At 34.4% G+C, this 27,321-nt stretch overlaps 1 protein-coding gene across 1 annotated transcript; it reads left to right on the forward strand.

The window, feature by feature from the left end:
- The first annotated feature begins 5,336 nt into the window (after nt 1-5,336).
- Nucleotides 5,337-27,022, forward strand: LOC115715130 (lupeol synthase). The gene is made up of 14 exons (XM_030643943.2): nt 5,337-5,767; nt 18,686-18,871; nt 18,960-19,247; nt 19,354-19,438; nt 23,323-23,489; nt 24,417-24,605; nt 24,701-24,814; nt 24,911-25,150; nt 25,423-25,521; nt 25,611-25,667; nt 25,799-25,845; nt 26,101-26,503; nt 26,597-26,680; nt 26,784-27,022. Exons 1-14 carry the CDS (start codon nt 5,567-5,569, stop codon nt 26,901-26,903), a joined length of 2,280 nt encoding a protein of 759 aa, XP_030499803.2. The 5' UTR covers nt 5,337-5,566; the 3' UTR covers nt 26,904-27,022.
- Nucleotides 27,023-27,321: the final 299 nt, after the last annotated feature.

The raw sequence follows: 27,321 nt of genomic DNA on the forward strand, positions 1-27,321 counted from the left end.
CTACCTTATCCCCAGATACTATGAGGAAAATACCCTTCTGGGTACAAGTTCACAACATACCCTTTTCACGAAGGTCCATCTCCCTTGCCAAGTTGCTGGGCCAAATCACTGGCACCCTCCTTGAAATCCACCAGCCCTCCCTACTTGAAACTTGGGGCTCCTATATGCGGGTTCGTATCATGTTTGATGTGACTAAGCCTTTACCTCGGGGTATCCCAATTGTTTTCCCGGGTTTAGCCTCCCCAACCTGGCTCGAGTTGAAATACGAGGACATTCCTGATCACTGCTACTATTGTGGCCGTTTAGGACACTCTTACCCCTCCTGCACTGAATACATGCGAGCCTCGGATGAGTCTACCCAACCACCACCTCTCCCCTATGAAAATGTCTTGAGAGGCACATCTCGCCCTAACCATGGCCCCTTCGGAATACTCCCCAACCCTCTTATCATCAACTCGCCAACCATAGTATCCCTCCCAAATGCCCCAACAACCTACCAAACTACCAACCTCATACCAATCAACCATCCACGGGGTCAAGTCCTGAACCAGGACTTCTCTTTCCACAACAACCACACTAATTATGCTGATGCCGCAGGTCTATTTCTAAGCTCTAGCCAAAACCTGGGAACTCCCCCACTTGGAGATCAAGGAGCTGGGCCATCCAACTTAGGATCCAACCTTTCCTTTGTTCCCCCTGGACAACTCCACTCCATTGCCCCCCAAGGGCCAAACTTTGCTGCCTTGTTATCAGTGGCTACTGGTGGTAATTTATCATGCTCTGTCTCACCTCAGCAGTCCTCTAATCCAGGGTCCCGAGGTTCATCCTCCCCATCCTCTAGCCAACTTCCAGCCCCATTAATGATCTCAACTTCCACTGCCCAACTGGACCCGACTCCTGTTGGCCACATGGCGGACATTCCCTCAACTCTGGCGTTTGCTATTGGCAGCAATGATGTGCCACCCCGTCGGCCACCCCAGAAGAAGAACCAATCCACTCCCTCGAGTGGATTCAAAAGGCAGCTGACTACGGTGGGGAATGAGCAGAGGGAAATGCTGAAAAGACATAGACCTCACTCGGGACAGGATGTTGTCGAGGTTGTTTCAAGTGATGAGGCAGGCCCTGTGAACTCACAGGCCTGCCAGGAGGAATGAGTTTCATCAGCTGGAATGCTCGGGGGCTGGGGAGTGACCGAGCATTCCGAAATCTCTCCCTTCTTGTTAGATTGTATAAGCCATCTTTACTTTTTGTTATTGAAACTAAATTGTGTAAGAACTCTGTTGATAGTTTTAAGGCTAAGCTAGGTTTTGATTTTGGTTTTGAAGTCCCCCGTGTTGGTTTAAGCGGGGGACTTTTCCTTTTGTGGACTTCGGATTTGGATGTAACTATTATTAACTACTCTCTTAATCATATTCACTGTTTTATCTCGTCTGATAGTTTTTCAAATTTCAATTTTACTGCTTTTTATGGGGCTCCTAATCCTGCTAATAGATCCCTAACCTGGGAGTTATTATCCAGGATTGGACTCTCTTGTATTTCTGTCCCTTGGTGTGTGTTAGGCGATTTCAATGACTTCTTAACTTGGGAGGACAAATCTAGCAGAAACTTAGGCCATGGCCCCTCCCCTCTTTTTCGTTCTTTTATAAACAAATACGATTTTCAAGTTTTGCAGCCTACTGGACCGGCCCTAACCTGGACCAACAACAGCCAAGGCAATCGTAGAACCTTAGAGCGCCTAGATTGGGCTATTGGCAACAGTTTCTGGCAGTGCCAGTTCCCACACAGTACTTTAAATCACCTTGACTTTTTCGGCTCTGATCATAGAGCCATTCAACTTTCCCTCAATCCAAATTCCCACTCTCGTTGTCCTAGGAGAAAAGACAAGCGTTTCCTTTTCGAAAATGTGTGGCTTTCAGAGCCACATTGGAATGATGTCATCTTGGAAGCTTGGTCTTCCAATCCTCCTAGCAATGACCCTTCCTCTGTTCTTCTCAAAAAGCAATCTAATTGTTCCACCTTTCTTTCGTCTTGGAAACATAAGGCTTTCTTTGGGTTTCAGAATAGGATTAAGCAGGCTCATCAGGCCCTTGAGCAGGCTAGGAAGACTGAGGACATGTCTTCGGAATCCTATTATCGCCAAAAGACTCTTCAAGCTAATCTTGATTCTCTCTTGCTAAAAGAGGAAACTTACTGGAAGCAGCGATCGCGAATTCAATGGCTTCAATCAGGGGATAAGAATACTCGCTTTTTCCATAAGTTTGCTTCAAACAGGAAGAGAAGTAATCATATTGCTTCTCTTACTGCTGAGGATGGAACTGTTTGCCAGGATCCACAGTCCATACTATCTCTCATCCAAGCGTTTTACTCCAACTTATTCACGTCTCAATCCCCCCATGAGTTGGATATAGAGGCGGCGCTCTCTGACCCTCTTCCTCTGCCTGAGCCATCCCATTACCATTTGCTTGAGGACGCCTTCTCCCCCTCTGAAGTTGAGAAAGCTCTCTTCCAAATGGGTCCTGACAAAGCTCCTGGTATAGATGGGTTTAACAACAAGTTCTACCAAAAGAATTGGAGTGTTGTGGGTAAAGATGTCACTGAAGCAATTCTCAATGTCTTAAACAATGATGCTGATATCTCTCCCTTCAATTCCACCCTGATTACCTTGATCCCCAAGGTTAAAAAGCCTATCTCCCTGAAAGACTATCGCCCTATTAGCCTTTGCACAACTATCTACAAAATCATTTCGAAAGTCTTGGCTAATAGGCTTAAGATTATTCTCGGTCCTTTGATTTCCCCAAACCAAAGTGCTTTCCTCAAAGGCCGCCTGATCTCGGATAACATTCTTATGGCGCAGGAAATACTGCACTCCATTAATAATAAAAAGCAAGGAAAGGAAAGTTGGATGGCGGTTAAGCTCGACATGGCCAAGGCTTTTGACCGAGTGGAATGGAAATTTCTCCATAAAATGATGCAGAAATTTCAGTTTCCTAGCAGATTCATCAAGTTGGTCATGGCATGTATTACCACTGCCACTTTCAAATTCAACATCAATGGCCAGGCCCTGGGGCTTGTCACCCCATCGCGAGGAATCAGGCAAGGGGATCCACTTTCCCCATATCTCTTTCTCATCTGTGCTGAGGGCCTCTCAACCATTCTAAAAAGAGTGGAGCGACGGGATGAAGCATTTGGCATAAGGATAACCCGCTCAGCCCCTAAGATTTCCCACCTCTTGTTTGCGGACGATAGCATTCTGTTTTGCAAATCAAACATCCAAGCTTGTAATGCTATAAAAGAAGCCCTTGACCAATACCAATGCATCTCTGGCCAACAAGTAAATTTCCAGAAGTCCTCATTGTTTTTCTCCCCAAATACAAGCCTCACTTACCAAACTCTTATCCAAGACTATATGCAAATCCCCATGACAAACCACCTTGACAAATATCTCGGACTGCCCCAATGTTTTGGTCGATCCAAAAGCTCGTCTTTCAACTCCCTTAAGGATCGCATATGGTCTTACCTGTCAAAATGGAATGGTAAATTCTTATCAAAAGGGGGGAAGGAAATTCTCCTTAAAGCGGTGATTCAGGCTATCCCCAGCTATGCTATGTCTGTGTTTAAACTGCCTGACTCTTTCTGCAACTTTGTTGAGAAAGAAATGGCCAACTTCTGGTGGGGCATAGCGGACGGTAAACATAAACTTCATTGGAAGAGTTGGAAGTCACTATGTAACTCTAAAAGTATGGGGGGCTTAGGCTTTCGATCTCTCAAGCCTTTCAATCAAGCGATGCTTGCCAAGCAGGCTTGGAGAATTCACACCAATCAGTCGCAACTGCTTACTCAGCTCTTTAAGGCCAAGTACTTTCCTAGAACCTCTTTTTTAGACTCCTCTCTGGGCCATTATCCCTCGTATGTTTGGCGAAGCATTCATTGGGGAAAATCCCTTCTCAAATTGGGTCTTTGCAAAAGAATTGGAAATGGGGCTAACACCAGCATCTTTGATCCGTGGATTCCCAACCATCGAATTTTTCCCTCTCATGTCCCACCCCCCCTGACCCGTGTATCCACTCTCCTTCTCCCCAACGGGGATTGGAATATACCCCTTCTTCGAGCCTACTTCCAGCAGGACACCGTTAATGATATTCTGTCCCTCCCTCCCCCTGATCCTTCCAAACCTGACACCTACTTCTGGCAGCACTCCACTTCCGGTCATTACTCGGTTAAAACACGGTACCATGTTGCCAAACAAGCAATTAACAGGGCTCAACCTTCTTCCTCAAATACAGAAACCCTCACCCGTTGGTGGAAATCCCTCTGGAGTCTCCCCATACCTCCTAAAATTAGACATTTCGTTTACAGGCTGACTCAACACTCCCTTCCTACTACAAACAATCTTTTCCATAGGCATTGTATTAGCTCCCCCATTTGTCCTAGGTGTTCTCTCTGTTTTGAGTCAGTGCAGCATGCTTTGTTCGAGTGTCAGGAAATGAAAAAGGCTTGGTCAGGTACAATTTTCATCTCTATCATTAAAACAACCAAACACATGAATATTTTAGACATTTTGTTATTAATGCAGTTTAATTTTTCCAAAGATGAGTTTAACCTATTTCTTTGTATGCTTTGGAAGTGCTGGAATGCAAGAAATGCATCTGTTTTCAGGAACCAAGTTTCAAGACCGGAGACCATTGAACAAGAAGCTCAGGATTATTTGGCATTTTATCAAGCAGCTCAGGACAAACGGTGGAACCACTCCCAATCTACCTCAGACGGAGACCTTCTGGTTTGGGAGCCTCCGCCAGTGGGATCTCTCAAGCTCAATACGGATGCTGCCGTCTCCTCTCATCAAAATAGAACAGGAGGGGGAGCATTAGTCCGTGATCATACAGGGAAAATTATCGCAGCAACAGCGTTTAACCGAATTGGACAATTGCATCCACAAGCAGCGGAAGGCTGGGCTTTGTTGGAAGCCCTTAAATGGTGTCATGATAAAGGAATCAACATCAACCACGTAGAGGTGGACTGCAAAAACCTTCTCACGGAATTGCAAACATCACAGGAAAATCTTACAGGCTTTGGCAACATAATCAATGCTATTCGACGGCTGTTATCTTCGTTCCCCACTGTAACCCTTCACCACACTAGGAGGCAAGGGAATACAGCAGCTCATAACCTGGCACGAATGTCTACAGGGCTTGATAACACATGGAGTTGGAATAGCCAAGACCCCTACCCTTTTCCTCTTTAACCTTTGGGTCTTACTTTCAAAAAAAAAAAAAAAAAAAAAAATTAATAGAAGTGTGATCCTCTCAACGTACATTTTGTTTTATTTATTTATTTATTTATTTTTTTGAGAGAGATAAAAGATCTTTAACAAAGGAGAGGCAGTGAAGGACCAGTACTATAGAAGTAATTTAATAGAAGTGTGATCCTCTCAACGTACATTTATATAAGGAGTAACCTCCAAAGTTTATTTTCAGACAATCTCTCTCTCCTTAATTTTCCTCTTCAAAATACCTACATGTTATATAGATTGTACTATTATATATATAAGTAGTTAAACGTAATAATAATGTGGAAAATCAAATTTGGAAGTGGTGGTGAAGATCCTTATTTGTACAGTACTAACAATTTTCTGGGAAGACAAATATTTGAGTTTGACGAAAAGGCAGGGACTCATGAAGAGAAAGCTCAAGTTGAAGAGGCTCGCCACAATTTCTACAAAAATCGTGACAACGTCTCTCCCTGTAGTGATCTCATCTCCCGATTTCAGGTATAAATGTATACTTTTTACAATTTTTACATCATTCAGAAAAATCTATTTTTAAGTTTTAATAATATCCAAAAGAATAGTTTTTTGAACCAAAAAAAAAAAAAAGAATAGTTTTTTTTCTCTTTCATCTTCTATGTGTTTTTCCTTACATTTACATGAGAAAAGAATTATATGATAATAAAAAATATGTACTTTGGTATTTTGAAAGCAGATAATTTTCAAACAGAGATTATTACTCATTCTTTTATATTACATTTATTAAATACATTTTAAAAAAAGTAATCCGTTTTTTATTTTGAGAAATTTCAATGTTATTATAAATGATAATCGTTTACAACAACAGAGAAAATAGAATTTGAGACAGACAATTTCATCCAACTCAAGAGCATATTTAGCTAAACCGTGCACTTCTTAGTTAGTAATTCTCCTAACATGAGAAACAGTGACTCCTAAAAAAAAAGATAAAGACAACTAACATCCAAAATTAAATCATTACAGCTAGATAAATTCCTAGATGGAGAGTTAAAAGCTGTAGAGACTCTTAAAGCCTCTGTGTCAATATGAGTAAGTGGCATGTAATTGTAACGCCCAATTGAGACTATGAAAAAGCGCTTTAGCTTCCATTTCGTCTGAACGAAAACATCCATGTACTGACTTGGACAAAGCAGCTATCACATGGCCTTGATGATCTCTTACAATTGCACCTACTCCCAAGATCTTTAACTCAGAATTAACTGCAGCATCTATGTTCATTTTAAGCCTAAATGTGTCTGGCGTTGTCCATGAAATTTCATTGAACTTTTGTCTTGTTGGTGTTGGTACTAAGTCTGTTGGGGATTATTTTATTAGGATCTACATTTACTATCATGTATGTTGTTTAACATCCTAAATATGAATCTATATATATCTATAAAGGAGAAGTATGAGACGGTGACATGATATTCTAAAATGACTCAAAAATTATTTTTCTCTTCTCTCCTTAATTCTCTTCATTTTAATATTTTATTAAAGCATAAATCTACAAATTGATATCACTACAAAAAATCTTACTTTTAGTCACAATAAAATTTGTAGTTAAAAGTAAAATGATTGTGACTAATTACAAATCACTATTCCTATGTTTGTGACTAAAAAGTCCATAGCTAAAAATATTAGTCACAAAAATCACAAATTGTTGTGACTAAATGTCTTTTTAGTCACAATACTTGTGGTGACTAAAACTAAATTAGTGACAACTTGTGTCTAAATACTATGTTTTAGTCACAAGTAGTTTTTTGTTGTGACTAAAAATTACATTTAGTCACAAAAAATTTATGTTGTGACTAAAAAGTTGTCACTAAAAGTAGTTGTTTTTTGAAGTGTATTTTACTATTATTTTAATAATTTTTCTATAAAAAAGCATAAATTTATAAATTGATATTTTACTATTATTTTAATTTTCTATAAAAATATAAAATATTTTAAAACAAAGTTAGAAAATAAAAATAAATTCTAAAAAAAAATATTAAAACTTAAATCAAATATAATTAACCGTGTTCGTTCATATACATATATCAATCAATATATAGATATAAATCTACATCTATATATATATAAAGTAGAGACATAAAGCGGTGACATGTTACGATTGGTTGCCTTTTAGCATTTCTCATAACTAAAATATCACATTTTTTTATATTTTTTTATTAAGATATTTAAAAAATAATAATCAATTTTTTAAAACATATTAATTAATAATAACGGAACAAACTAATGAATTTTATCTAATGTTTTAAAAATATTAAAAAGATATTTAAAATTCGAGATAAAATCTAAGATTAAGGTATAGATTCGGGAAATACAATAGTGACTACTACAAGTGAACTACTATAATGATAATGGGTGAGATACGTGATGAAAATAAGTGAGATACAATGAGACAACAAGTGAGATACAATAGTAACAATATATTCTTTTGAATGATTGAGATATGAAATAATGTATTATGGAAAACACCGTAATTTTTTTCTATACCACCTTATTTTTTTTTTTTAATAAAAATAATATCTTTTAACAAAGCAATTTAAAGTACTACATTTAATAAATTTTAAATTTTTTAATAAATAATTTTAAATAATAATTAATAAAATTGTGCATTTAGTTTTTAATAAATAAATTATTAATAATAATATGAAATAAAATAATATATTTATAATTTTACTATACATCAGAACTATATTTTTAAGTAATTATCTATTTATATATCTATATATTTATATAAAAAAAAGTATGAGGCGGTGACATGATACTTTAAAATCTCTCTAAATAACATTATTTATTCTCTTCTAAATTCTCTCATTTTTATAATTCTTTATTAGCTTTATAAATATGATTGATTAATTAAGAAAATATTTATATAAAATTTTTTAAAAAAACCAAATCATTCCTATTCTTTAATATATATATATATATATATATAAAATCATTTGTATTCTTTAGCATTCTTAATGGGTATTACCCATGAATGGGTAAAATTAGAAAATTTTGAGTTTTTATGCTTGATTTTTCTATCTATTTAAAAAAAATCTCATTTTTATATCATATGGACTGAGATTGTTCCATCAGTAAAAAAAAATTAAAAAAAAAGTTTTTTAGCATGAAAAATAAGAAAAGAAAAAGTTAAGTTTGAGTTAAATATTTTTGTATGAACATATTTTTGATATAGTGTAAAAAGAGATATTTTTTGATATTTTTTTTTAATTAAGTATTTAAATTAAGCATAGAAATTCAAATTTGTGATTTCATTTTTTGTTATTAGATCAAAATTCGATGGTTTGTTATTTTTAAAATTAATATTTATAGTTAAATTTGCTTAGTAACCATTCATAGGTAATATCCATTAAAAAGTGTTCCATATATATATATATATATATATATATATAATTACGTATACTAATGTAGTAACTTATTTCTAAACTAATAATAATTATATATAAATTTTAAAATAATAATAATTATTTATATGAAACAAATCCTCAAATATCTAACTACCTATTCATTCAAGAAAAAATATCTAACTATCTTTTTATTCAAAATATATATATCTAACTATATATTGCTTCTGCATTCTAAATTTTTCAGCCACTACTCATCCTCCTATTTTTGGCTTTGATATGCAAATAGAGAAAAGATTAAAGTGTCCGACAATTTTCATTTAGTATTAAGGTAGTAAATTGCAGGGCCGGCCCTGGGCATAGGCGGGCTAGGCCTGTGCCTAGGGCCCACCTAGTCCAGGGGCCCAAAAAAAAAAATTTATCCTTTTAAAATTACACAATTTTTTTGCTGATTTTGAAAAATACCATTTTTTTTCTAAATAAGGGCCCAAAAAATAATTTTTACCCTATAGCCCACTACATTTCAGGGCCGGGCCTGGTAAATTGTAATGTTGACTACAAGTGAGATATAGTGATGAGAACGGTTTTGAAATTATATAGTAAATTTTTTATAAATTTTTCAATTCTTATAACAAATCGAGGGGTCAAGCCTAACATCATATTATACAGGTCGTGTTTAGCTTCCATTATAATAACAAGATTTAGTAAATACGAGTTGGATCGGTCCGTTTATACACACCTAATTTTTCATACAAAATTAAATGAAAAATCAGATTAAAATTTGATACAATTTGTTACTTAGCTGTCATTAAATGAAAATTATAATTTATTTTATATATATAATTTAAAATTTCTTAAACATCCGCTGCGAAGCGCGGGTTATTTACTAGTTTCTAAAATAATAGAATTTAAACACATATAAAGTTCAAGAAATCTTACATTGGTTGCAGCAGAATTAAATGACTCACTCCACTCAGATCTCTAACCCTTGTATCTTTTCTGTAGCAGAGTATAACCAAGATTTGAGCCCAAATCTCCTTTAGTTTATTGGATTCTTCACAATCTTACACACTATGATTGAGTACCAACTTGCTATGCGTGGACATGTACTCTATCACTATAAGGGTTCAAAAATTGAAGAGAAAGAGAGAGAGAAGGATTCAAAATTTAGAAATAGAAAGAGAAGGCTCAAATTTGACTAAAGGCTAGTGTAACTTAGACTGTTAGCTCTGAGTCCATCACTATCTATTTATAGGAATCCTTCTAGGTTTATGTTTGAATTATTTGGCATTAGAAAATTGATAAATAAATGGTAAAAATATGCTTTAGTGGTCAGCCATAGGATGTGGGCCTACCAATTGCAATTTCGCTATTTGTTAACTATTTATCATATTCTTTCATAAGTGTCATATTTTTCAATTCAACTACTTGAATGCAAAAACTATTTATTTAATAATTAAAATTAATTATCAAATAAAATTACCATTTAATATATTTATCAATTCGACTTATTAAAGTCTCTTAATTAACAAATAAACCCTAGAATCTCTTTTCTTCACAATTAAGCCATAACTTAGTGAAAATTCATAAATAAGACATAGTCTAATTTTAGAATTATAATTAATTGATTAAAATCATTTAGCTGAGTCTTACAAGCAGTATTGTCTCAACTAGTATGAGGACCATGGGCCTATATAACCGAGCTTTCAATAAGCAGATCTAGGATTTACCAAGTAAATTTCCTAACTTATTAATGGCTCCTTGCACCACTATTATTTGGAGTTGCACTCTCAATTATATAGAGCGCTCTATATGTTTCACGATATAGATATGCTCTGAAAATTTAACCATCGTTCTAATCCTAGTAATCAAAGATCCTCTATAGATAATTTACACCTAGTAGTGATAAATTTACCGTTTCACCCCTCAATGTATTTTATCCTTAAAACACTTAGCTTCGTATAAATGATATTTCAGTAAATTCTAATTTAATCACTGAAATAAGAGCTCTTCTATTTATCTCTATTAAGCCAAGCTCGACGGAAATCATCATTTCACTTCTATGTCTAGATAGAAGCTATAAATTCCATATCTATGACTAGCACTCCCACTCAATTATACTATCTTGTTCCCAAGCTGTACGTGTTACCCGAACCAAATGGTAGGCTTTGACTAACAACTTTAAGAACACAAATAACACTCTTGAGATCGAAGCTAACCATGTCAAGATTAAGATCTTTTAATCTAAGATCAACCAGTGATATTGACTTAAGAAAGATACAACGGGTTGATTATAATATCTTTACCAAGATCAATATTGGTTCCAGTCTAATGTATACTCCATACATCTGATACTAGCATACTAATTGCCAATATTCTGGAAAGAACATAACACTTATCCAAGGTGTAAGTAAGCTTTATCGCTGACTATCACATCAGTGTAAATCCAGTGCATTAATGAATCATGAGACATTATCTTTTGAAGTATATAATCACAATTACGTTTCACTGTGTTGACATCACTGTAATTGTGAATAATTATATATCTGGATTTAACAGAAATTGTATACATAAACCATAAACATGAAAACTACATGTAAACATAAATGACTTCTAAACTTCTATTGATAACAAATCAGATTATATTGAAATAGGTTTTATTTAGGGCATAAAATCCCAACAAATTCCCACTTGCACTAACATAAAACAAACAATGCATTTCAATCAATCCATTTTCTTGATATCCAGATCAAGTGTAGTGTACTTGACTAAATCCAAATTACAGGAACTGTAAGTTTGTGGTAAGCAACTGCTTTCTCCACCATTACTTCCTATGTGTTCATTAAACATTATGCAACATCATTTTCTATATGCATTATTCATCTAGGGATATTGAATTTTTTACTGCTTATTAAGTGCATCTGAAGATATAGAAGAGATGTCTCTAATTCTATCCAAAAAAAAATGGAATAGAGATAACACAATTAAGAACTTTCTTCAGTTTGAATAACTTTCCAGTGCTTTCAAAAGCAACTAAGTTATTTAGCTCCGCTGATGGAGCTTAAATTATTATAGATGGGTTTTTACATCTTTCTAGAATAATTCCTCCACCCACAGAGTAATCACCATCTCTAATATTTTGAGTTAGTGTAGATATAAGGATTCTAATATACACCTCTATCATATGACATATAGGTCACTTTCATAAATATTTCTTAATTATCTCCTAATATTCCTTGTTTGATTACATCTTAGATGGCTCCCACTCAACACTAGGAGTCTGGTTAAATTCGTACATAGGAGTACATTTAACCTCTTACTATTGGTTTTCAGGGACCTTTTTTTGTGACTTATTATCTTAGTCTGAAACAACAAGTTTCTTCTAGAATAAGGCATCGACATAGCAATCTAGTGTTAACATTAATGTAAAATACTTGCTTAAGATTAAGTAATCATTAAAGATACCATAAAATATTTTATGAGGATTAGGGATTTTGCTTAAGTCATCCTATTGCTACGGAGGGAAACCTATTGATCAAATAGCATGTAGTAACAACAACCTCAACCCAAAAGTTCTTTGTCACACCAAAGTAGATCGACATACATCTGACTCTTTCTAAAATAGTTCTTTTTAGTCTCTCAGCAAGGCCATATTGTTGAGGATTTCCTGGCACTATTTTGTGTCTTACAATTCCATTTCTTGCAAAAAGAACTAAATAAATCAAAATAGTACTCGAGACTATTATCAATCCTGAGTCTCTTAACTTTCTTTCTTATTTGAGTTTTTACCAGTGTTTTCTATTCTTTAAACTTATTGAAAGCCTCATTTTTATGTTTCAGAATAAATAACTTAACATACCTTGAGTAATCATTATGGATGGTGAAGATGTACTTTTCTCCACCTCGAGATACAATCCTGAAAGCTCCCTAATGATCTAAGTGCAGATAATCAAAGGTGCCTTTGTTGTGTGTTTACCAGTGCCAAACTTGACTTTTGTGGATTTCCCTAGTATTCATTATTCATTGAAACCTAGATCTTGTACAACATCTTCTCCTACTACCACTTTTTTCTTCAATATTTCCAGACCCTTTAAGATAACATGTCCCAGTCTTCTATGTCATAGAGAGATTGAGTTCGTTATCTCCTTTGAAGCAACTGAAATTGGGTTTCTTGAGGTAACACCCTCCATCACATAGACCCCATTAACCATTGATCCCTTCATCATCGCCACTGACCCATTTAACACCTTAAGAGTTCCCTCTTCAACCATAATGGAGCAATATTCCTTGTCTAACATTGCCACGAAAATTAGATTAGTTTTAACTTTTGGAACTTGTCTAACCTGATGAATCGTCATGACTGTTCCTCCTGCTAATTGCAATTCAATTGATCCAATGCCTATTAATGAACATGATCTATTTTCCCCAAGTCTCACAGTTCCTCTACAGATTTTCTTGTAATCAAGAAAGTGTTCTTTATCTGGACAAATATGAAATGAACATCCATAATAAATTACCAAATCAATCTTCATAGAACCATTTGTCGCCACCATTATATCAACACTCTCATATCCATCATCAAAAGCCACATCTGCTTTGCCATACTTCTTATAGTCTCCTTTCTTGAGTTCTGGACAGTCTTTTTTCAGATGTGAGGACTTATGACATATGTAACACCTCTTCTTGTACTTTCATTGAGATTTTCCTTTGTTCAAGCTTTCATGATTTTCTCCCTTTGATAAATTCTTCCCCGAGCTACCAGTAAGTCATTTGTAGAGTTTTCCTCCATTTGTTCTAACTTTTTCTTCAATTCTTTGGACATTAAGGCACTTTGTACTTCCTCTAATATCAAAGAGTCCCTTCTAAACATCATCGTATCAACAAAGTGTTCATAGCTATAAAGAATTCAAAACAATTGTGGTCGGGTCCTCATTCTCAATCATGATTCCTATGTTTTCAAGATCAAGAATTATATTGCTGAAATCATCCATTTGATCATCAACAAATTTCCCCAATTGCATTTTAAAAACATAAAACTTTTGTTTCAAGAACAGCCAATTCGCGAGAGACTTTGTCATGTATAGACTTTCAAGCTTTTTCCATAGGCCAGTAGCAGTTGTCTCCTTTAACGCTTATCTCAAAACTTTTTCACCAAGACTGAGAATGATGGAACTGTGTGCTTTCTCAAGAATTTCATTCTTCTCTTTCTCCGCCTTTCCCTTGATGTTATCTTCACCAAGCAAAGCTTCATGAATTCCTTGCTAAACTAACAAAGCTCTCATCTTCAACAACCATAATCCAAAATTATTCTTGCCGATAAAATTCTCCAAATCGAACATTACATTCCCCATTGTTTCCCTAGATGTTCTTCAAGCATAACCACGTTGAGCTTGCCTTTGATTCGAAGGTCTAAGCTCAAGATCCCGTCCAGCTCTGGTACCAATTTGTAAGGAATATTTGATTCCAATGCAATCAACTAACTTGATCTAACAACAATACAAATCACACTTGAACTAAGAGTTGAAAAAATCATGTGCAGTCTTGCTCTTTTATTAACTCACCTAACTTGTTTTAGGTAAGTCTTAACAAAATTAACAACCACATGTAACAACATATTTACAATATATGGTACAAATGTGAGTTAGAACACTACATTGTAAAAAGGGATAGGTTTGTCTACAACTGAGGCTGATTATACATCTACTATTGAGGCTATGAAGCTTTGTGGATAAAGGGATTGATTGAAGAAGCTAGTGGTAGATTTTCTATCATCAAAACTAGAGGCCAAATCATCATCTAAATAGGCTTCAAGAGTAAACAATGTTGACGGTTTGAAATGAAGACCAATGTGTGGAGTGCCTTTTATGTATTTGAGAATCCTTTTGCAGGCATTCCACTGATTAGTAGTTGGGGCTTTAAGGTATTGGCTGAGCTTGTTTACTGAATAAGCAAGGTTTGGTCTCGTTAAAGTTGAATACTAAAGGGCTCCTAAGGCGCTTCTGTACAATTCTAGTTTCTCAAATAGTGGACTGTCATTGAGAGCTAATTTATTGGCCATAATAATGGGAGTGGAACACTCCTTTGCATCTACAAAATGTGTTCTGTCCAATAAGTGAGCAACATACTTAGATTGTGTCAAATATAAACCAGAGGAAGTTTTGTAAGCTTCAAATCCTAAAAAATAACTAACTGATCCAACAGATTTGAGAGAAAACTTGTTGTTTAGAGCTTCAATTAGTCTTGATATGGCTGTTGTATCACAACCTGTTATCAAAAGATCATCTACATAGACTAGGACCAATAAGAGATACCCTTGCTGATGTTGAAAAAATAGAAAAGTATCTAAAACAGAAGCTTTGAATCTCCAACTAATAACAGTAGACTTGAGAGTGTCAAACCAGGCTCGAGGATCTTGTTTGAGGCCATAGAGTGATTTGTTTAATTGACACACATAATCTGGTTTTTAGGGTCTTCAAATCCTTGAGGTTGTTGCATAAATACCTTTTCTTGTAATTCACCATTTATAAAGGCATTATTGACATCGATTTGTTGGATATCCCAATCATAAGTAACTACTAGAGTAAACACCAGCCTGATTGTAGTAGCCTTTATGACAGGACTGAAAGTTGTTGTGAAATCCAAGCTTGGTGCTTGTTCAAAACCCCTCACTACTAACCTTGCTTTAAACTTGTTAAGGGAGACATCTTTGTTGTAGTTTGTCCTATACACCAATTTATTTGACAGTATATTCATATCTGGTGCGGGGGGAACTAGTATCCATGTCTTTTTCCTCTTTAATGAACCATTTAAGTATCCATTGCTTTCTTCCAATGAGGCAAACTTAAGGCCTGTTTTACTGTTTTTGGTTCTTCATATAGTTTCTATTTGGAAGCTGTAACAAGATATACCTTAGGTTTAAAGATACTAGATTTAGACCTGGTGTGCATAGGGTGTCATTGAGGAAAAGGTGGAGGAGGAACAAGTATGTCAATAGCAGGCAATATGGTGTCACTAGATGAAGAGGAAGAATTGGAAGTTGAGTTAGCATAGGAGACTAATAGAGACTATTCTCAACTCGAACAGAATCAGTGTTGGAAGAAGATGAGACATTTGGAATGGTTGATGTAGAATCTGTTGTGGTATTTTATAGTGAACCAAATTGAATATTTGGTAAAGAAGCATGATCTGTTATGGAAGGAATGACATATGTAGGAGCAAGGTAGTTTGTGTAAGATAAAACAATAGGGTTAGAAGGAAATAAGGTGGAATATGGAAATTCATGCTCATTGAAATTGACACTTCGAGCAATATAGATTCTTGTTGAGGAGTGAAGACACCCGTAGCCTTTAAGAAATGGACTATATCCAAGGAAGACACACTTAGATGTCTTAAACTGAAACTAGTGTTGATTATAGGGCCTGAGAAAAAGAAAACATGCACATCCAAATGTTTTCAAAAAATTATAGTCTTGTATGGAATTATAGTCTGGTATGGAATTATAGAGGCTCTCAAATGGTGATTTGTATGCATTGACTAAGGTGGGAAGCCTATTAATGAGATATACAATTGAGACAAAGGAATCCCACAAAAAATTCAATGGCATCTTGGCTTGAGCCAACATGGTTAACCCCATTTCAGTGACATGCCTATGTTTCCTTTCAACTCTCCCTTGTTGTTTTTGAGTGGGTGGACAAGGGTGTCTAAAGAGAACCTAATTTTTGTAACACAGGTTCTAGTTTTCTGTATTCTCCCCCAGTCTGTTTGGAGGACCTTAATTTTAGTGTCAAATTGGTTTTCCACGAAGGTTTTATCGGTGAGAAAGGTGGGAAAAGCTTTTGTTTTGGTCTTTAAGGGATAGATCCAACTATACATGGTAAACTCATCTACAAACAAGATATAATATCTTGTTTGTAGATATAATATCTTGTTTGTACATGGTAAACTCATCTACAAACAAGGTGGGAAAAGCTTTTGTTTTGGTCTTTAAGGGATAGATCCAACTATACATGGTAAACTCATCTACAAACAAGATATAATATCTATATCCTTCAGGTGTAGGATATGGGGAAGGACCCCAAAGATCTGAATGGATAAGTTTGAATGGTTGAGTAGTTTTGAGGGATGAACTACTCAAATGCATAGATAATTTTTACCATATTGACAAGCATCACAAAAGGATAAAGCAGATTTGGAAAACTTTTTATTCATTGTTTTGTAGAGCTTTGCCTAGAATTAGAGATGAAGGATGTCCTAACCGATTGTGCCATATTGCAACAATTCGATTGGATTCTTTACAATTGTTTACAATAGAAGTACTATGTGTACATATATTTTTATTACAGTATTTAGTGGTACTGAGATGCACTAATGGTGTATGCAAAACAGAAGTGGCTAAGGCAGAAGCAACATGTTGATGATGCTGAGTGGAGGAGGGAAAAGAAAGCTGGTAGAGTCCTTGATTAAGGCTTCCCTCTAGAAGGACCTGCCTCGAAATCTTATCAATAACAAAGCAGACATTTTAGTCAAACAAGATCACAAAATTATTGTCAAGAATAAATTGAGATGTTGATGAAATTCTTTTGGACATGCAACACTTTGTTCAAGAACAAAGATTTAGATGATAGAATGCAAGAATTGCCAATAGCTAGAATAGGAAGAGAAGCACCATTACCTACAGTAAGTTTGCCTTTGCCTTTGTAGTCCACTTTGTCAGTGAAGTACTGTGCATTAGACACCACATGGTGAGAAGCTCCATTATCGAGGAACAACTATGGATAAGCAACTGTTGAGGCAGTAGCAAGCAGGGCTATAGATTCATCTGAAGGAGATTCAGTTGAAGTTGAGTTGTTTTCACCTTGATAACTCAGATTGAACCTGTGATAGCACTTAATTGCTTTGTGTCCAACTCGACCACACACCTGAAAGATAAAACAATTAGCACATCGATTATTATAGTTTCTACCTCCTTGTCCTGTAGTGGAACCATGACCACGACTATTAGTACCATTGTTTTGTGCAGAAGAGGTGTTTTTCTTGTTTGCAACTGCATAATTTGCAGTTGGATTATGAAGATCCAATGCAGCAATCGATGTTTGTTGATCAATTCTCATTTCCTGAGTTTGACGCAAGATGCAAGAACTAAACATCTTGTAATGTGATTGATTCTTTGGAGGTAAGAGTGACTATCGCAAGGTCATATTTGTTGCCAAGACCTCCAAGAATGTACAAAATAAGCTTATCGTCTGTGATTTGTTGGCCAGCAGCCATTAACGCATCTCCAAGATAGCGCATCTTGAGAATATATTCCTCAATTGTGGTTGATCCTTTCTTTGTCGATTGAAGTAATCCACGAAGCTACAGAATTCGTGGTCGAGAAGTGTTTGTGAAAAATTGAATGAGGACATTCCAGAGTTCAACAGACGAAGCACATTTGGCAACATGTCCTAGCATTCCTTCGGAGATGGAATTGAATAACCAGCTCATGAGAAATGGATCAGGACGTAACTGGTCGGCCAATTCTGGATTTTGAATGAATCGTGATTCATCTGCAGGATCAGCAATGGTAGCTAGAGGTCTTGTGCGTGCACCAGTGAGAAAACCTTCCAATTGATGAGCATGAACTGTGGATAGCACCTGAGAACGCCAATACAGATAGTTGCTCCGATTGAGACGAAGATTCAGTGGAACTCTGTGATTCAGAATCACTTGAGCAGGAGCAGGAGAGGCAGATTGAATGTAGTAGAGGAAGAGGACGCATCACGTCTGAAACCAGTAAATGAGGAAGATGCCATGGATGAAAACTTCAAGAACAGTTTCCAGAAAGAAAGAAAAAAAAGGAACCTAGAAACTAATACCAAGTTGTGAACTTTGCAGTATAAATACTATATGTTTTGAGTTTTATACACTTAAATACTACATGTTTTTTTCGACGAAATAAATACCTTATGTTCCATTTTTATTACTTCTGTTACTACTTTTCGGTTAAATGTACCAGAATTTGATTTATATCCCACATGTTGATTTATATATGGATATTGTTGAGTAGATGCTAAGGGAGAATAAGTTCAAACAAACAATTTCTCAAGTAAAAGTGGAGGATGATGAAGAAATCACATATGAGAAAGCAGATGCAGCTATGAGAAGGTCTATTAATTTTTGGTCTGCGTTGCAATCGCCCCATGGTCATTGGCCAGCTCAAAATGCTGGTGTCATGTTCTACATTCCTCCATTGGTAAGTTAATTATATACCCAATGTTATAATCATAATCCTTTTTAGCTTAATAATTAATCAATTAATTACAAATGATAACTGCATGTAGGTATTTTGTATGTATATATGTGGACATTTGGACAAAGTATTCAATAAACATCACAAGAGAGAAATGTTATGGTACATGTATTGTCATCAAAACGAAGATGGAGGATGGGGATTACATATTCAAGGCCCAAGCATGATGATGTGTACGCTTCTTAACTACCTTGCCATGCGTATTCTAGTAGAATCTGCTGATGGTGGTCTTGATAATGCATGCTCTAAAGCTCAAAAATGGATTCATGATCATGGTGGTGCTGTTGGCTCTGGCTCTTGGGGAAAGACATGGATGGCAGTACGCTATTATTCTATCTATACATGTTTATCTATTAAATAATCATGATGTAATGTTAGACTATACACAAATTCTAGCTTGTGAATTAATATCTTTTTAACTGCAGATACTTGGTGTATATGAATGGGATGGATGTAACCCAATGCCTCCCGAATTTTGGTTTTACCCATCTATTGTTCCTCTTCATCCATGTAAGTATTCGACTAACCTACTTTATTTTTTTTCTAAGTTATATGTTTGGTACTTCGATAAATTAAAATTTAATGTTGCTTACATTGCAATTTATAATATAGTTGCAAAGCAAGTCTTACAATTATTTATTATTTTTTAATATTTTTTTAGACAAAAAAAGTGCTTTAGGATGGTAAAATTAAGATTCAAATAGCTAATTGCACATCCACTTCTAAGGCTATTTATGAGTGCCAATAATTTTTTTGAGTCATCATTTTTATATGGTAAGTTATTTTTAATTAAAAAAAAAAAACATTAAGAAATCAAATGTAACTACATTATATATTTTCATGTAAAAAAAAATGAAAGTTACAACTTACCGAACATATAAAGAATATTTATATATGTAGTAATTAAAAGCAATCACTAGGTGTGAAAGAATTATAGTTTATTGAATTAGTTTGTTTTTTACAATTACGATGGTCATTAATGTCTATACTTAGATTAAACCTTGTACCGAACCTATTTAAGGGCTTTCTTTGTAGTGATAAAAATAACTTTATTAAGGGTATATTTTTCTACGTGGTATTAGCACATTATAAACTCAATGATTGGGAAAAAAATTCAATTTTCAAGCTTAGAGTTTAGTATTCTTGAGGTTCAATCTTAGGAAACCACTTCAAAGTGGTTTTGTATTCTCACCTATGGCATAAGGAGATTTCTCATCATCCAATCAGTAAAACCCCATCGTTTGTCTTCATTGTTTTCTAGAGAACTATTCACTTGGTACTATTCATTGTTTTTTTTTTTTTTTCAAATCGCCACCTTAGTTTTTTTTGAGTTTTGAAATTCTAAACTTGTACTTCATCAATCCATTGAACCCTCAACAAGTCAATCCCTTATTTTTCTTTTTCATTTTGACCATAGAAAATCTAACTTGGTCACTTCTGCAACCACTGAAATTTCAAAGTTCTCTACTAAGGTTCTTTCATATCACTTTGAGAAACTTAATCTTTAGTGTTTAGCTTCTAGAAACAATTTAAAAGGCAACTTATGATTGCTTCCCAACTTGAGGCATTCCATTTAACCATGGATGACATTAATTGCACAACTTCACAGGCTGGTTAGTTTGAATTTTACACCAGATTTGAAAACTTTGGGATCACTCTAGACTCTTCTGATGCTTTTATTGCTCAAATAACTTCCTAGGTTATTGAATCTGACTCATCTAACATTTCAACACCTTACTACTTAAAACATTTATTAAGAATTATCGATTCCTTTCTCTCAACCATGGTTGATAAAGGCTCATTTTATCTACTTCTTTCCTTACTTTGAGAACTGTCCTCCATGTACCTAATCTATCTTTTATTTTCTTCTCAATTAGCAAGCACAAAGATAAAGTGATATATATATATATATGTTTACATGAATTTAATCAATAAATCACAAACATCCAAAAATAAGGAGTAATTAGTCATACAAATTCACACCCAAAAGTAGAGCATCTATTTTCTTTGGTTATCCCCAAGAAATGAAAGCCTATATGCTTATGGACATTGAGACAAAACAAATTTGTGTCTCTAGGGATGTTGTTTTCTATGAACATATCTTTCCTTTATTTTCCTCAACATCCTCCTTTGAGATCAACGACTTGTTCTCTCACACTGTCCTTACTATTGTTAGACTTGTGCAGCAAATTAACATGTCAATGGATACCAATTCCATGCTCACATCATTAAATGCATTAAAACAAGTAAAATCTGGTTCCCGTATCCACCAGTCAAGTTCCCCATCTGCTGAACTTGACCAAGTTTAATACACACCAGTCGCTACTGGTCCATTGCCTATCCCTAAACAAGTCATTACACCTGTAACTCATCCATCTTCACCAAAATCCCAGGTTCAGCAACAATTCCTAAACAATACTAATCAACATCTCAACCACACACCACCAACAAACTAGCACACCGCAAGATTATGTGTGCCATACAACATCTACTTCTCATCCTATTGAATCCTTCCTATCATACATTAAACTCCATCCTCAATTTTTGAGCTGCTGTTCCAGCAGTCTACACTCATACTGAACCTAAAAACTTTGCTGAAGCATCTTTATTTCAACATTGGCTGCAAGTCATGGACAATGAGACCCAAGCTTTAGAAAAAAAAAAAAAAACTTGGGTGATCACTAAATTCTCCCTGGCCTCAAAGCTATTGGCTGCAAATGAGTGTACAAAGTCAACTACAATCAAAATGGGGATGTTGATAGGTTCAAAGCTTGCCTTGTAGCCAAACGTTTCAACCAAAGACAAGGCATAGATTTCTCTTAGACCTATGCACTAGTGGCCAAGTTCAATATGCTCAAAATTTTCTTAGCACTGGCAGCAATTTACAATTGTCATGTTCACCTATTGGACATTAATAATGCCTTCCTCCATGGGGATCTCGATGAATAAGTGTACATGAAAATACCGCCTGGATACAAGGATCCTCCCAACTCTATTTGAAAATTAAACAAGAGTATCTGTGCCTTGAAACAGGCCTCCAGGCTATGGTACTCAAAACTCAATACCACTCTCATTCAAGATGGCTTCCACCAATCCCTGTTTGATAATTTTTTGTTACGAACACACTTTGACTTTTTCACCATCCTTGTTTATGTTGATGATATCATTGTTGCCAGCAACAATGTATCTAACATCACACAATTCAACAATTCCTCTGACAAGAAATTCAAACTCAAAGACCTTTGGAAACTTCGCTTTTTCCTTGGCCTTAAAATCAGTCGTACCGAGGAGGGCATATCAATCTGATTGCATAGGTGCCAAACTAGCTTCAACACCTATGGAAACAAACTTAAAACTCAGTAAAGACAAAGGTGCAATTCTCACTAACCTGACTGCCTATCGTAGCCTCATTGGTAAATTGATATATCTAACCATCACAAGGCCCGATATCACATATCCAGTCAATCATCTCAATCAATTCTTATCTTGTCCACGAGTTCCCCATCTACAAGCCACTCATAGAGTCCTGCAATACCTTAAAAAGACTCCGGGAAAAGGTATTTTTTTTCCCTTCAAACACTGTCTCCAAAATCACTGCCTATGCTGAAACCAGCTTGTCATCAGCCAATGTTCAACTTTTCTTTTTTGTTGATGCAGATTGGGGCAGTTGCAAAGATACAAGGCCATCAATTTCAGGTTACTGCATCTTCCTTGGTAATTCTCTCATCTTGTGAAAAAAAAAACAAGTTATCTCTTAATCCTCTGCTGAAGCTAAATACCGAGCCATGACAAACGTAACATCTGGGCTTACTTGGATTCTTATACTTCTCAAAGATTTTGGTATCTCCATCCCCACACCTTGGAAGAAGTACTGTGACAACACTACCACTATTCACATAAGTGAAAATCCCGTTTACTAAAAACGCACGAAACATGTGGAAATCGATTGTCACTTCATACGAGAAAAGGTCCAACAAGGCTCTCTCCAACTGATGCACGTGTCCTCACAATAAAATCTAGTTGACATTTTCTCCAAGGCTCTTCTCCCTACTCATTTCTCCAACATTGTATCTAAGATGGGTGTCATCAATATTTATACTCCATCTTGAGAGGGCTATTAGATTTAGTTAGATTAGTTATACTCAGTGATCAGTTAATTAGTTGTTAGGCTTTACTGTAAGAACTTTCATTGAACAAAACAAAGAACAACAAGGATACAAAGCAAAAGAAACATAGCAGCCATAACAGGGGGCTGACTCCCTAAACAACACTAGAAAGGCTAATCTGGCACAATCAGCTCAATCAATTGAATAAGAAATCGAGACACAGTTCCTTCAATATATTTTATCTCTGTTTCTCTCATAGTCCTTAACACTACACTTTTGCATGAACAGCGAAAATGTTTTGTTATTGTCGGTTAACCTTCATGCCTATGTCGTACTTCTATGGAAGAAAGTTTGTCACTGAAATTACACCTCTCATTAAGCAACTAAGGGAAGAAATTCACATCATTCCATACAAAGATATCAAATGGAGCAAAATGCGTCACGTATGTGCTAAGGTAAGATTATTTTTTTTTTATTAGTGCACTTTGATTTTTTTTATATATATTTATATATACTAGGTGATTGTTACGTGCCAAGCCACGTAGTGTTAGTTTTATTTAATATTTTAGTTTTTTATTTTAATTAATAATTAAAATAGTATAATTATTTGAATGATTTGTTTTATAAAAATAAAATATGTGTCAGTATATTTAGTAAGTAAAACATAGTTGTGTTATAATAATGTAAGTTATTAATAGTAAAATGTACATTAATCTTCTAACTGAAAAAAGTTCTATTATTTCATTTCATATCTAATAATAGCTACACAACTATATATTTATAGATTTTCACATTCTTTGCAAATTACTAATAAGCACCAATAATATTTTCATATTCTAATATTTTTCAACCTTCTCCTCTTGGTGGTAAAATTAAAAATAAAACTAAAAATAAGCACAAATATATAAGGTAAATACTAATTACAGCTCATTTCATCTTCTTTTTATTTTTTTAAGCTATTTCATCTTTTCTAGACATTTTATCTATATTTTTCTTTTTTAAAAAATAAATAAAAAAATTATTAATATTCTTTTTTAAGATAGGTTTGTTAGAGAGATATGTGGCTAAGATGATTTTTTTAATTTAAAAAGAGATTATTAATATTTAAAAGATTGTTTGAATTTTTGGGTTTAATTATTGGGTTTATTTGTTAACGGGAGATCAAACCTAATCGTTAAATTTAACAGAATATTCTTTTATTTTTAAGTATATTCTGTTAAACCCAAAAATGCCGTTAGATAGGCACTTTTAATATATAAAGATATCATTAATTATTGGTGTTCTAATTATATTGTTATCTTTCTACAAATAACCAATAAAAATTTTTCCAGTTTAGGAATAAAATAAACATCAATTTAATTTTCATTTATGGTTGAATACAGGAGGACAACTACTATCCTCACGGCAAAGTACAACGTCTCTTATGGGATTGTGTGTACTATCTTGCCGAGCCTATTATTAATACATGGCCATTCAACAAAATAAGAGAAAAAGCAGTTCAGAAAGCGATGGAGCACATTCATTACGAGGATGAAAATAGTCGATATATTACAATTGGATGTGTTGAGAAGGTAATTAAATTGTATAAATTATATACTTCTAATAATAGACAAAATAAAAATTATATAACAGCATAACTCATTAATAAAATATTATTTTATGGTAGCCATTAATGATGCTAGCTTGTTGGGCCGAAGACCCTGATGGAGAATATTTCAAAAAACATATTCCAAGAGTTGATGATTATTTATGGGTAGCGGAAGATGGTCTCACTATGCAAGTTAGTACATGCAATATTACTAAGCTTTAATAATACAATCTAATTAATCTTAATGAACCATTCTGAATGATTCTAATTAGTAAACAATATATGCAGAGTTTTGGTAGTCAAACATGGGATTGTAGTCTCACAGTTCAAGCACTAGTTGCTGGAAATATTAATAAGGAAATTGCAGCTGTACTAAAGAAAGCACACGAGTTTTTAAAGATGTCTCAAGTTAGAGAGAATCCTCCTAATCATTTAGACCATTTTCGACATATTTCTAAAGGAGCATGGACTTTCTCTGACCGTGATCATGGTTGGCAAGTTTCTGATTGTACTGCTGAAGGTTTAAAGGTAATTTACTTATGCCACTTATCAAACTATAGTGGAATAAGGCTCAAAAATATGTTATTTTGCAATTTTTTATATAAGAAGTGGTAATTTTAAATTTTCGAGAGAGTTTCTGTGTTTAAGAAATATAATATTTTTTGTAAATTTTGAGCCCTCTTTGTGTGAAGCCCTGAGAACCAACCTAACCTTACCATTGCCAGTACTATTATTACATCAATTTATAAAATTTTTCATTATTTAAATTATTATTAACAAAAACTTGTTGCAAAGTTTAGTGTTGTCTTTTGTTAGGAATGATGCCATCGGAACTTGTGGGTGAGCCAATGGAAGCAGAGAACATGTATGATGCTGTTAATGTCATAATGTCATTACAGGTGCGATAATGTATTATAGAATGTGTTGTGTTATTAAACTAACATAATATTAACTATTAATTACGTCTTTATTTCAACAAAATTAATAGAGTCCAAATGGCGGTGTTTCAGCTTGGGAGCCAACAGGAGCTCCAAAATGGTTGGAGGTAATTAAATTATTTCAAAAAAAAATAATAATAACTTTCATAATTTTATATAAATTCACCAATCTTCATCTTACAGGTAATAATAGATTTAGTTAGTAACAATTGATTATTTATTTCTTTTCTTTTTTCAGTTCCTCAACCCTGTGGAGTTTCTTGAAGACCTTGTTATTGAATATGAGTAAGTGAAATTATCGAACTTGAATTATCAATATGTATACATATAAAAATAGAAAAAAGAATTAATTAAAAACGAAAAATAATTATGGCTGTTAAGCCTGTTATGTGTATGTATATAATCCCAGTCCCTGTGCGCAGGCAGGCAAGACATGTGGTTAGGGTCTCATCTCTTAAAAAAGTTTTTAACATTCAAAAAATGTTATTTTTTTTACTAATGACTTTCAATTTTTTTAAAGTTATTGATATTAATATGCAGGTACATAGAGTGCACCTCTTCATCAGTCCAGGCATTAAATTTGTTTAGGAAATCACATCCTGGGCATAGAGAGAAAGAGGTTGATAAATTCATCACCAATGCTGCTAATTACCTTGAAGACACACAAATGGCTGATGGGTCTTGGTATGGAAATTGGGGAATTTGTTTTGTGTATGGCACATGGTTTGCCATTAGAGGATTGGAGGGTGCAGGAAGACACTACAACAACTGTGAAGCGGTTCGCAGAGGCGTTGAATTTTTACTAGAAACACAAAGAGAAGATGGTGGATGGGCAGAGAGCTACACTTCTTGCACTAACAAACTATACACACCTTTTGAAGGAGACCACTCTAACTTGGTTCAAACTGCTTTAGGACTAATGGGATTAATTCATGGGAGACAAGTTCGTACAAAAATGCTCTTATTTATATATATATTTATATATGTATACATGACGCTAATTTCTTTTTTCAATGTGTATATAATTTTTATATAGGGTGAAAGAGACCCTACTCCTATCAATCGTGCAGCAAAATTGTTAATCAATTCTCAATTAGAAGATGGTGATTTCCCCCAACAGGTACTATGATTCATGATTAAAAGGGTTGTCCTTATACAATAAATTATACAGTACTTTTATGATGTTTAATCATTCTTGGTTGGGTTTAACATATATATGGCAGGAACTTATGGGTGTTTTTATGAGGAACTGCATGTCGCATTATGCAGCGTATAGAAATATCTTTCCTAATTGGGCCTTGGCTGAGTATCGTAATTTGGTTCCATTTCCATCAACAAATTAATTGAAGACTAGCTGAGATATTGTTTGGTGTAAGCTAAATGAAGACAAGATTGTATTAAAATTAAAAATTATTTTGCAATTTTAAAATTAAATTGTTGAGAATGCTTATTAATGTGTTCATGATTCGACTCAAGTGCATTGTATTTTATTAAAATAAAAAGAATACACCATATAACTAAATTGTTCAAAGAAAAAAATATAAGAATATTTTTATTTAAGGAAATATATTTCTATTTAAAGAAATAAATTTCTATTTAAGGAAATAAATAAATAATTGATTTTCTGATAAATGAATATTTTATATTTATTGAATCTGGACAAAATCAATTATGTAATATTCTATATATGGTCAGATTTCTATATTCATTACCTGATTTGATTTCCTGAATTAATTGTCAAAATATTCTGACAATTAATGT

Source organism: Cannabis sativa, chromosome 4 (assembly GCF_029168945.1).
Source record: "Cannabis sativa cultivar Pink pepper isolate KNU-18-1 chromosome 4, ASM2916894v1, whole genome shotgun sequence".
Classification (NCBI taxonomy): Eukaryota; Viridiplantae; Streptophyta; class Magnoliopsida; order Rosales; family Cannabaceae; genus Cannabis; species Cannabis sativa.

Coding starts and splice junctions, on each gene's coding strand:
- LOC115715130 (XM_030643943.2), top strand. CDS start 5,567: ATGTGGAAAATCAAATTTGGAAGTGGTGGTGAAGATCCTTATTTGTAC. Junction 5,768..18,685: donor ATCTCATCTCCCGATTTCAG/GTATAAATGTAT, acceptor ATTGTTGAGTAG/ATGCTAAGGGAGAATAAGTT. Junction 24,815..24,910: donor AAGATGGTCTCACTATGCAA/GTTAGTACATGC, acceptor CAATATATGCAG/AGTTTTGGTAGTCAAACATG.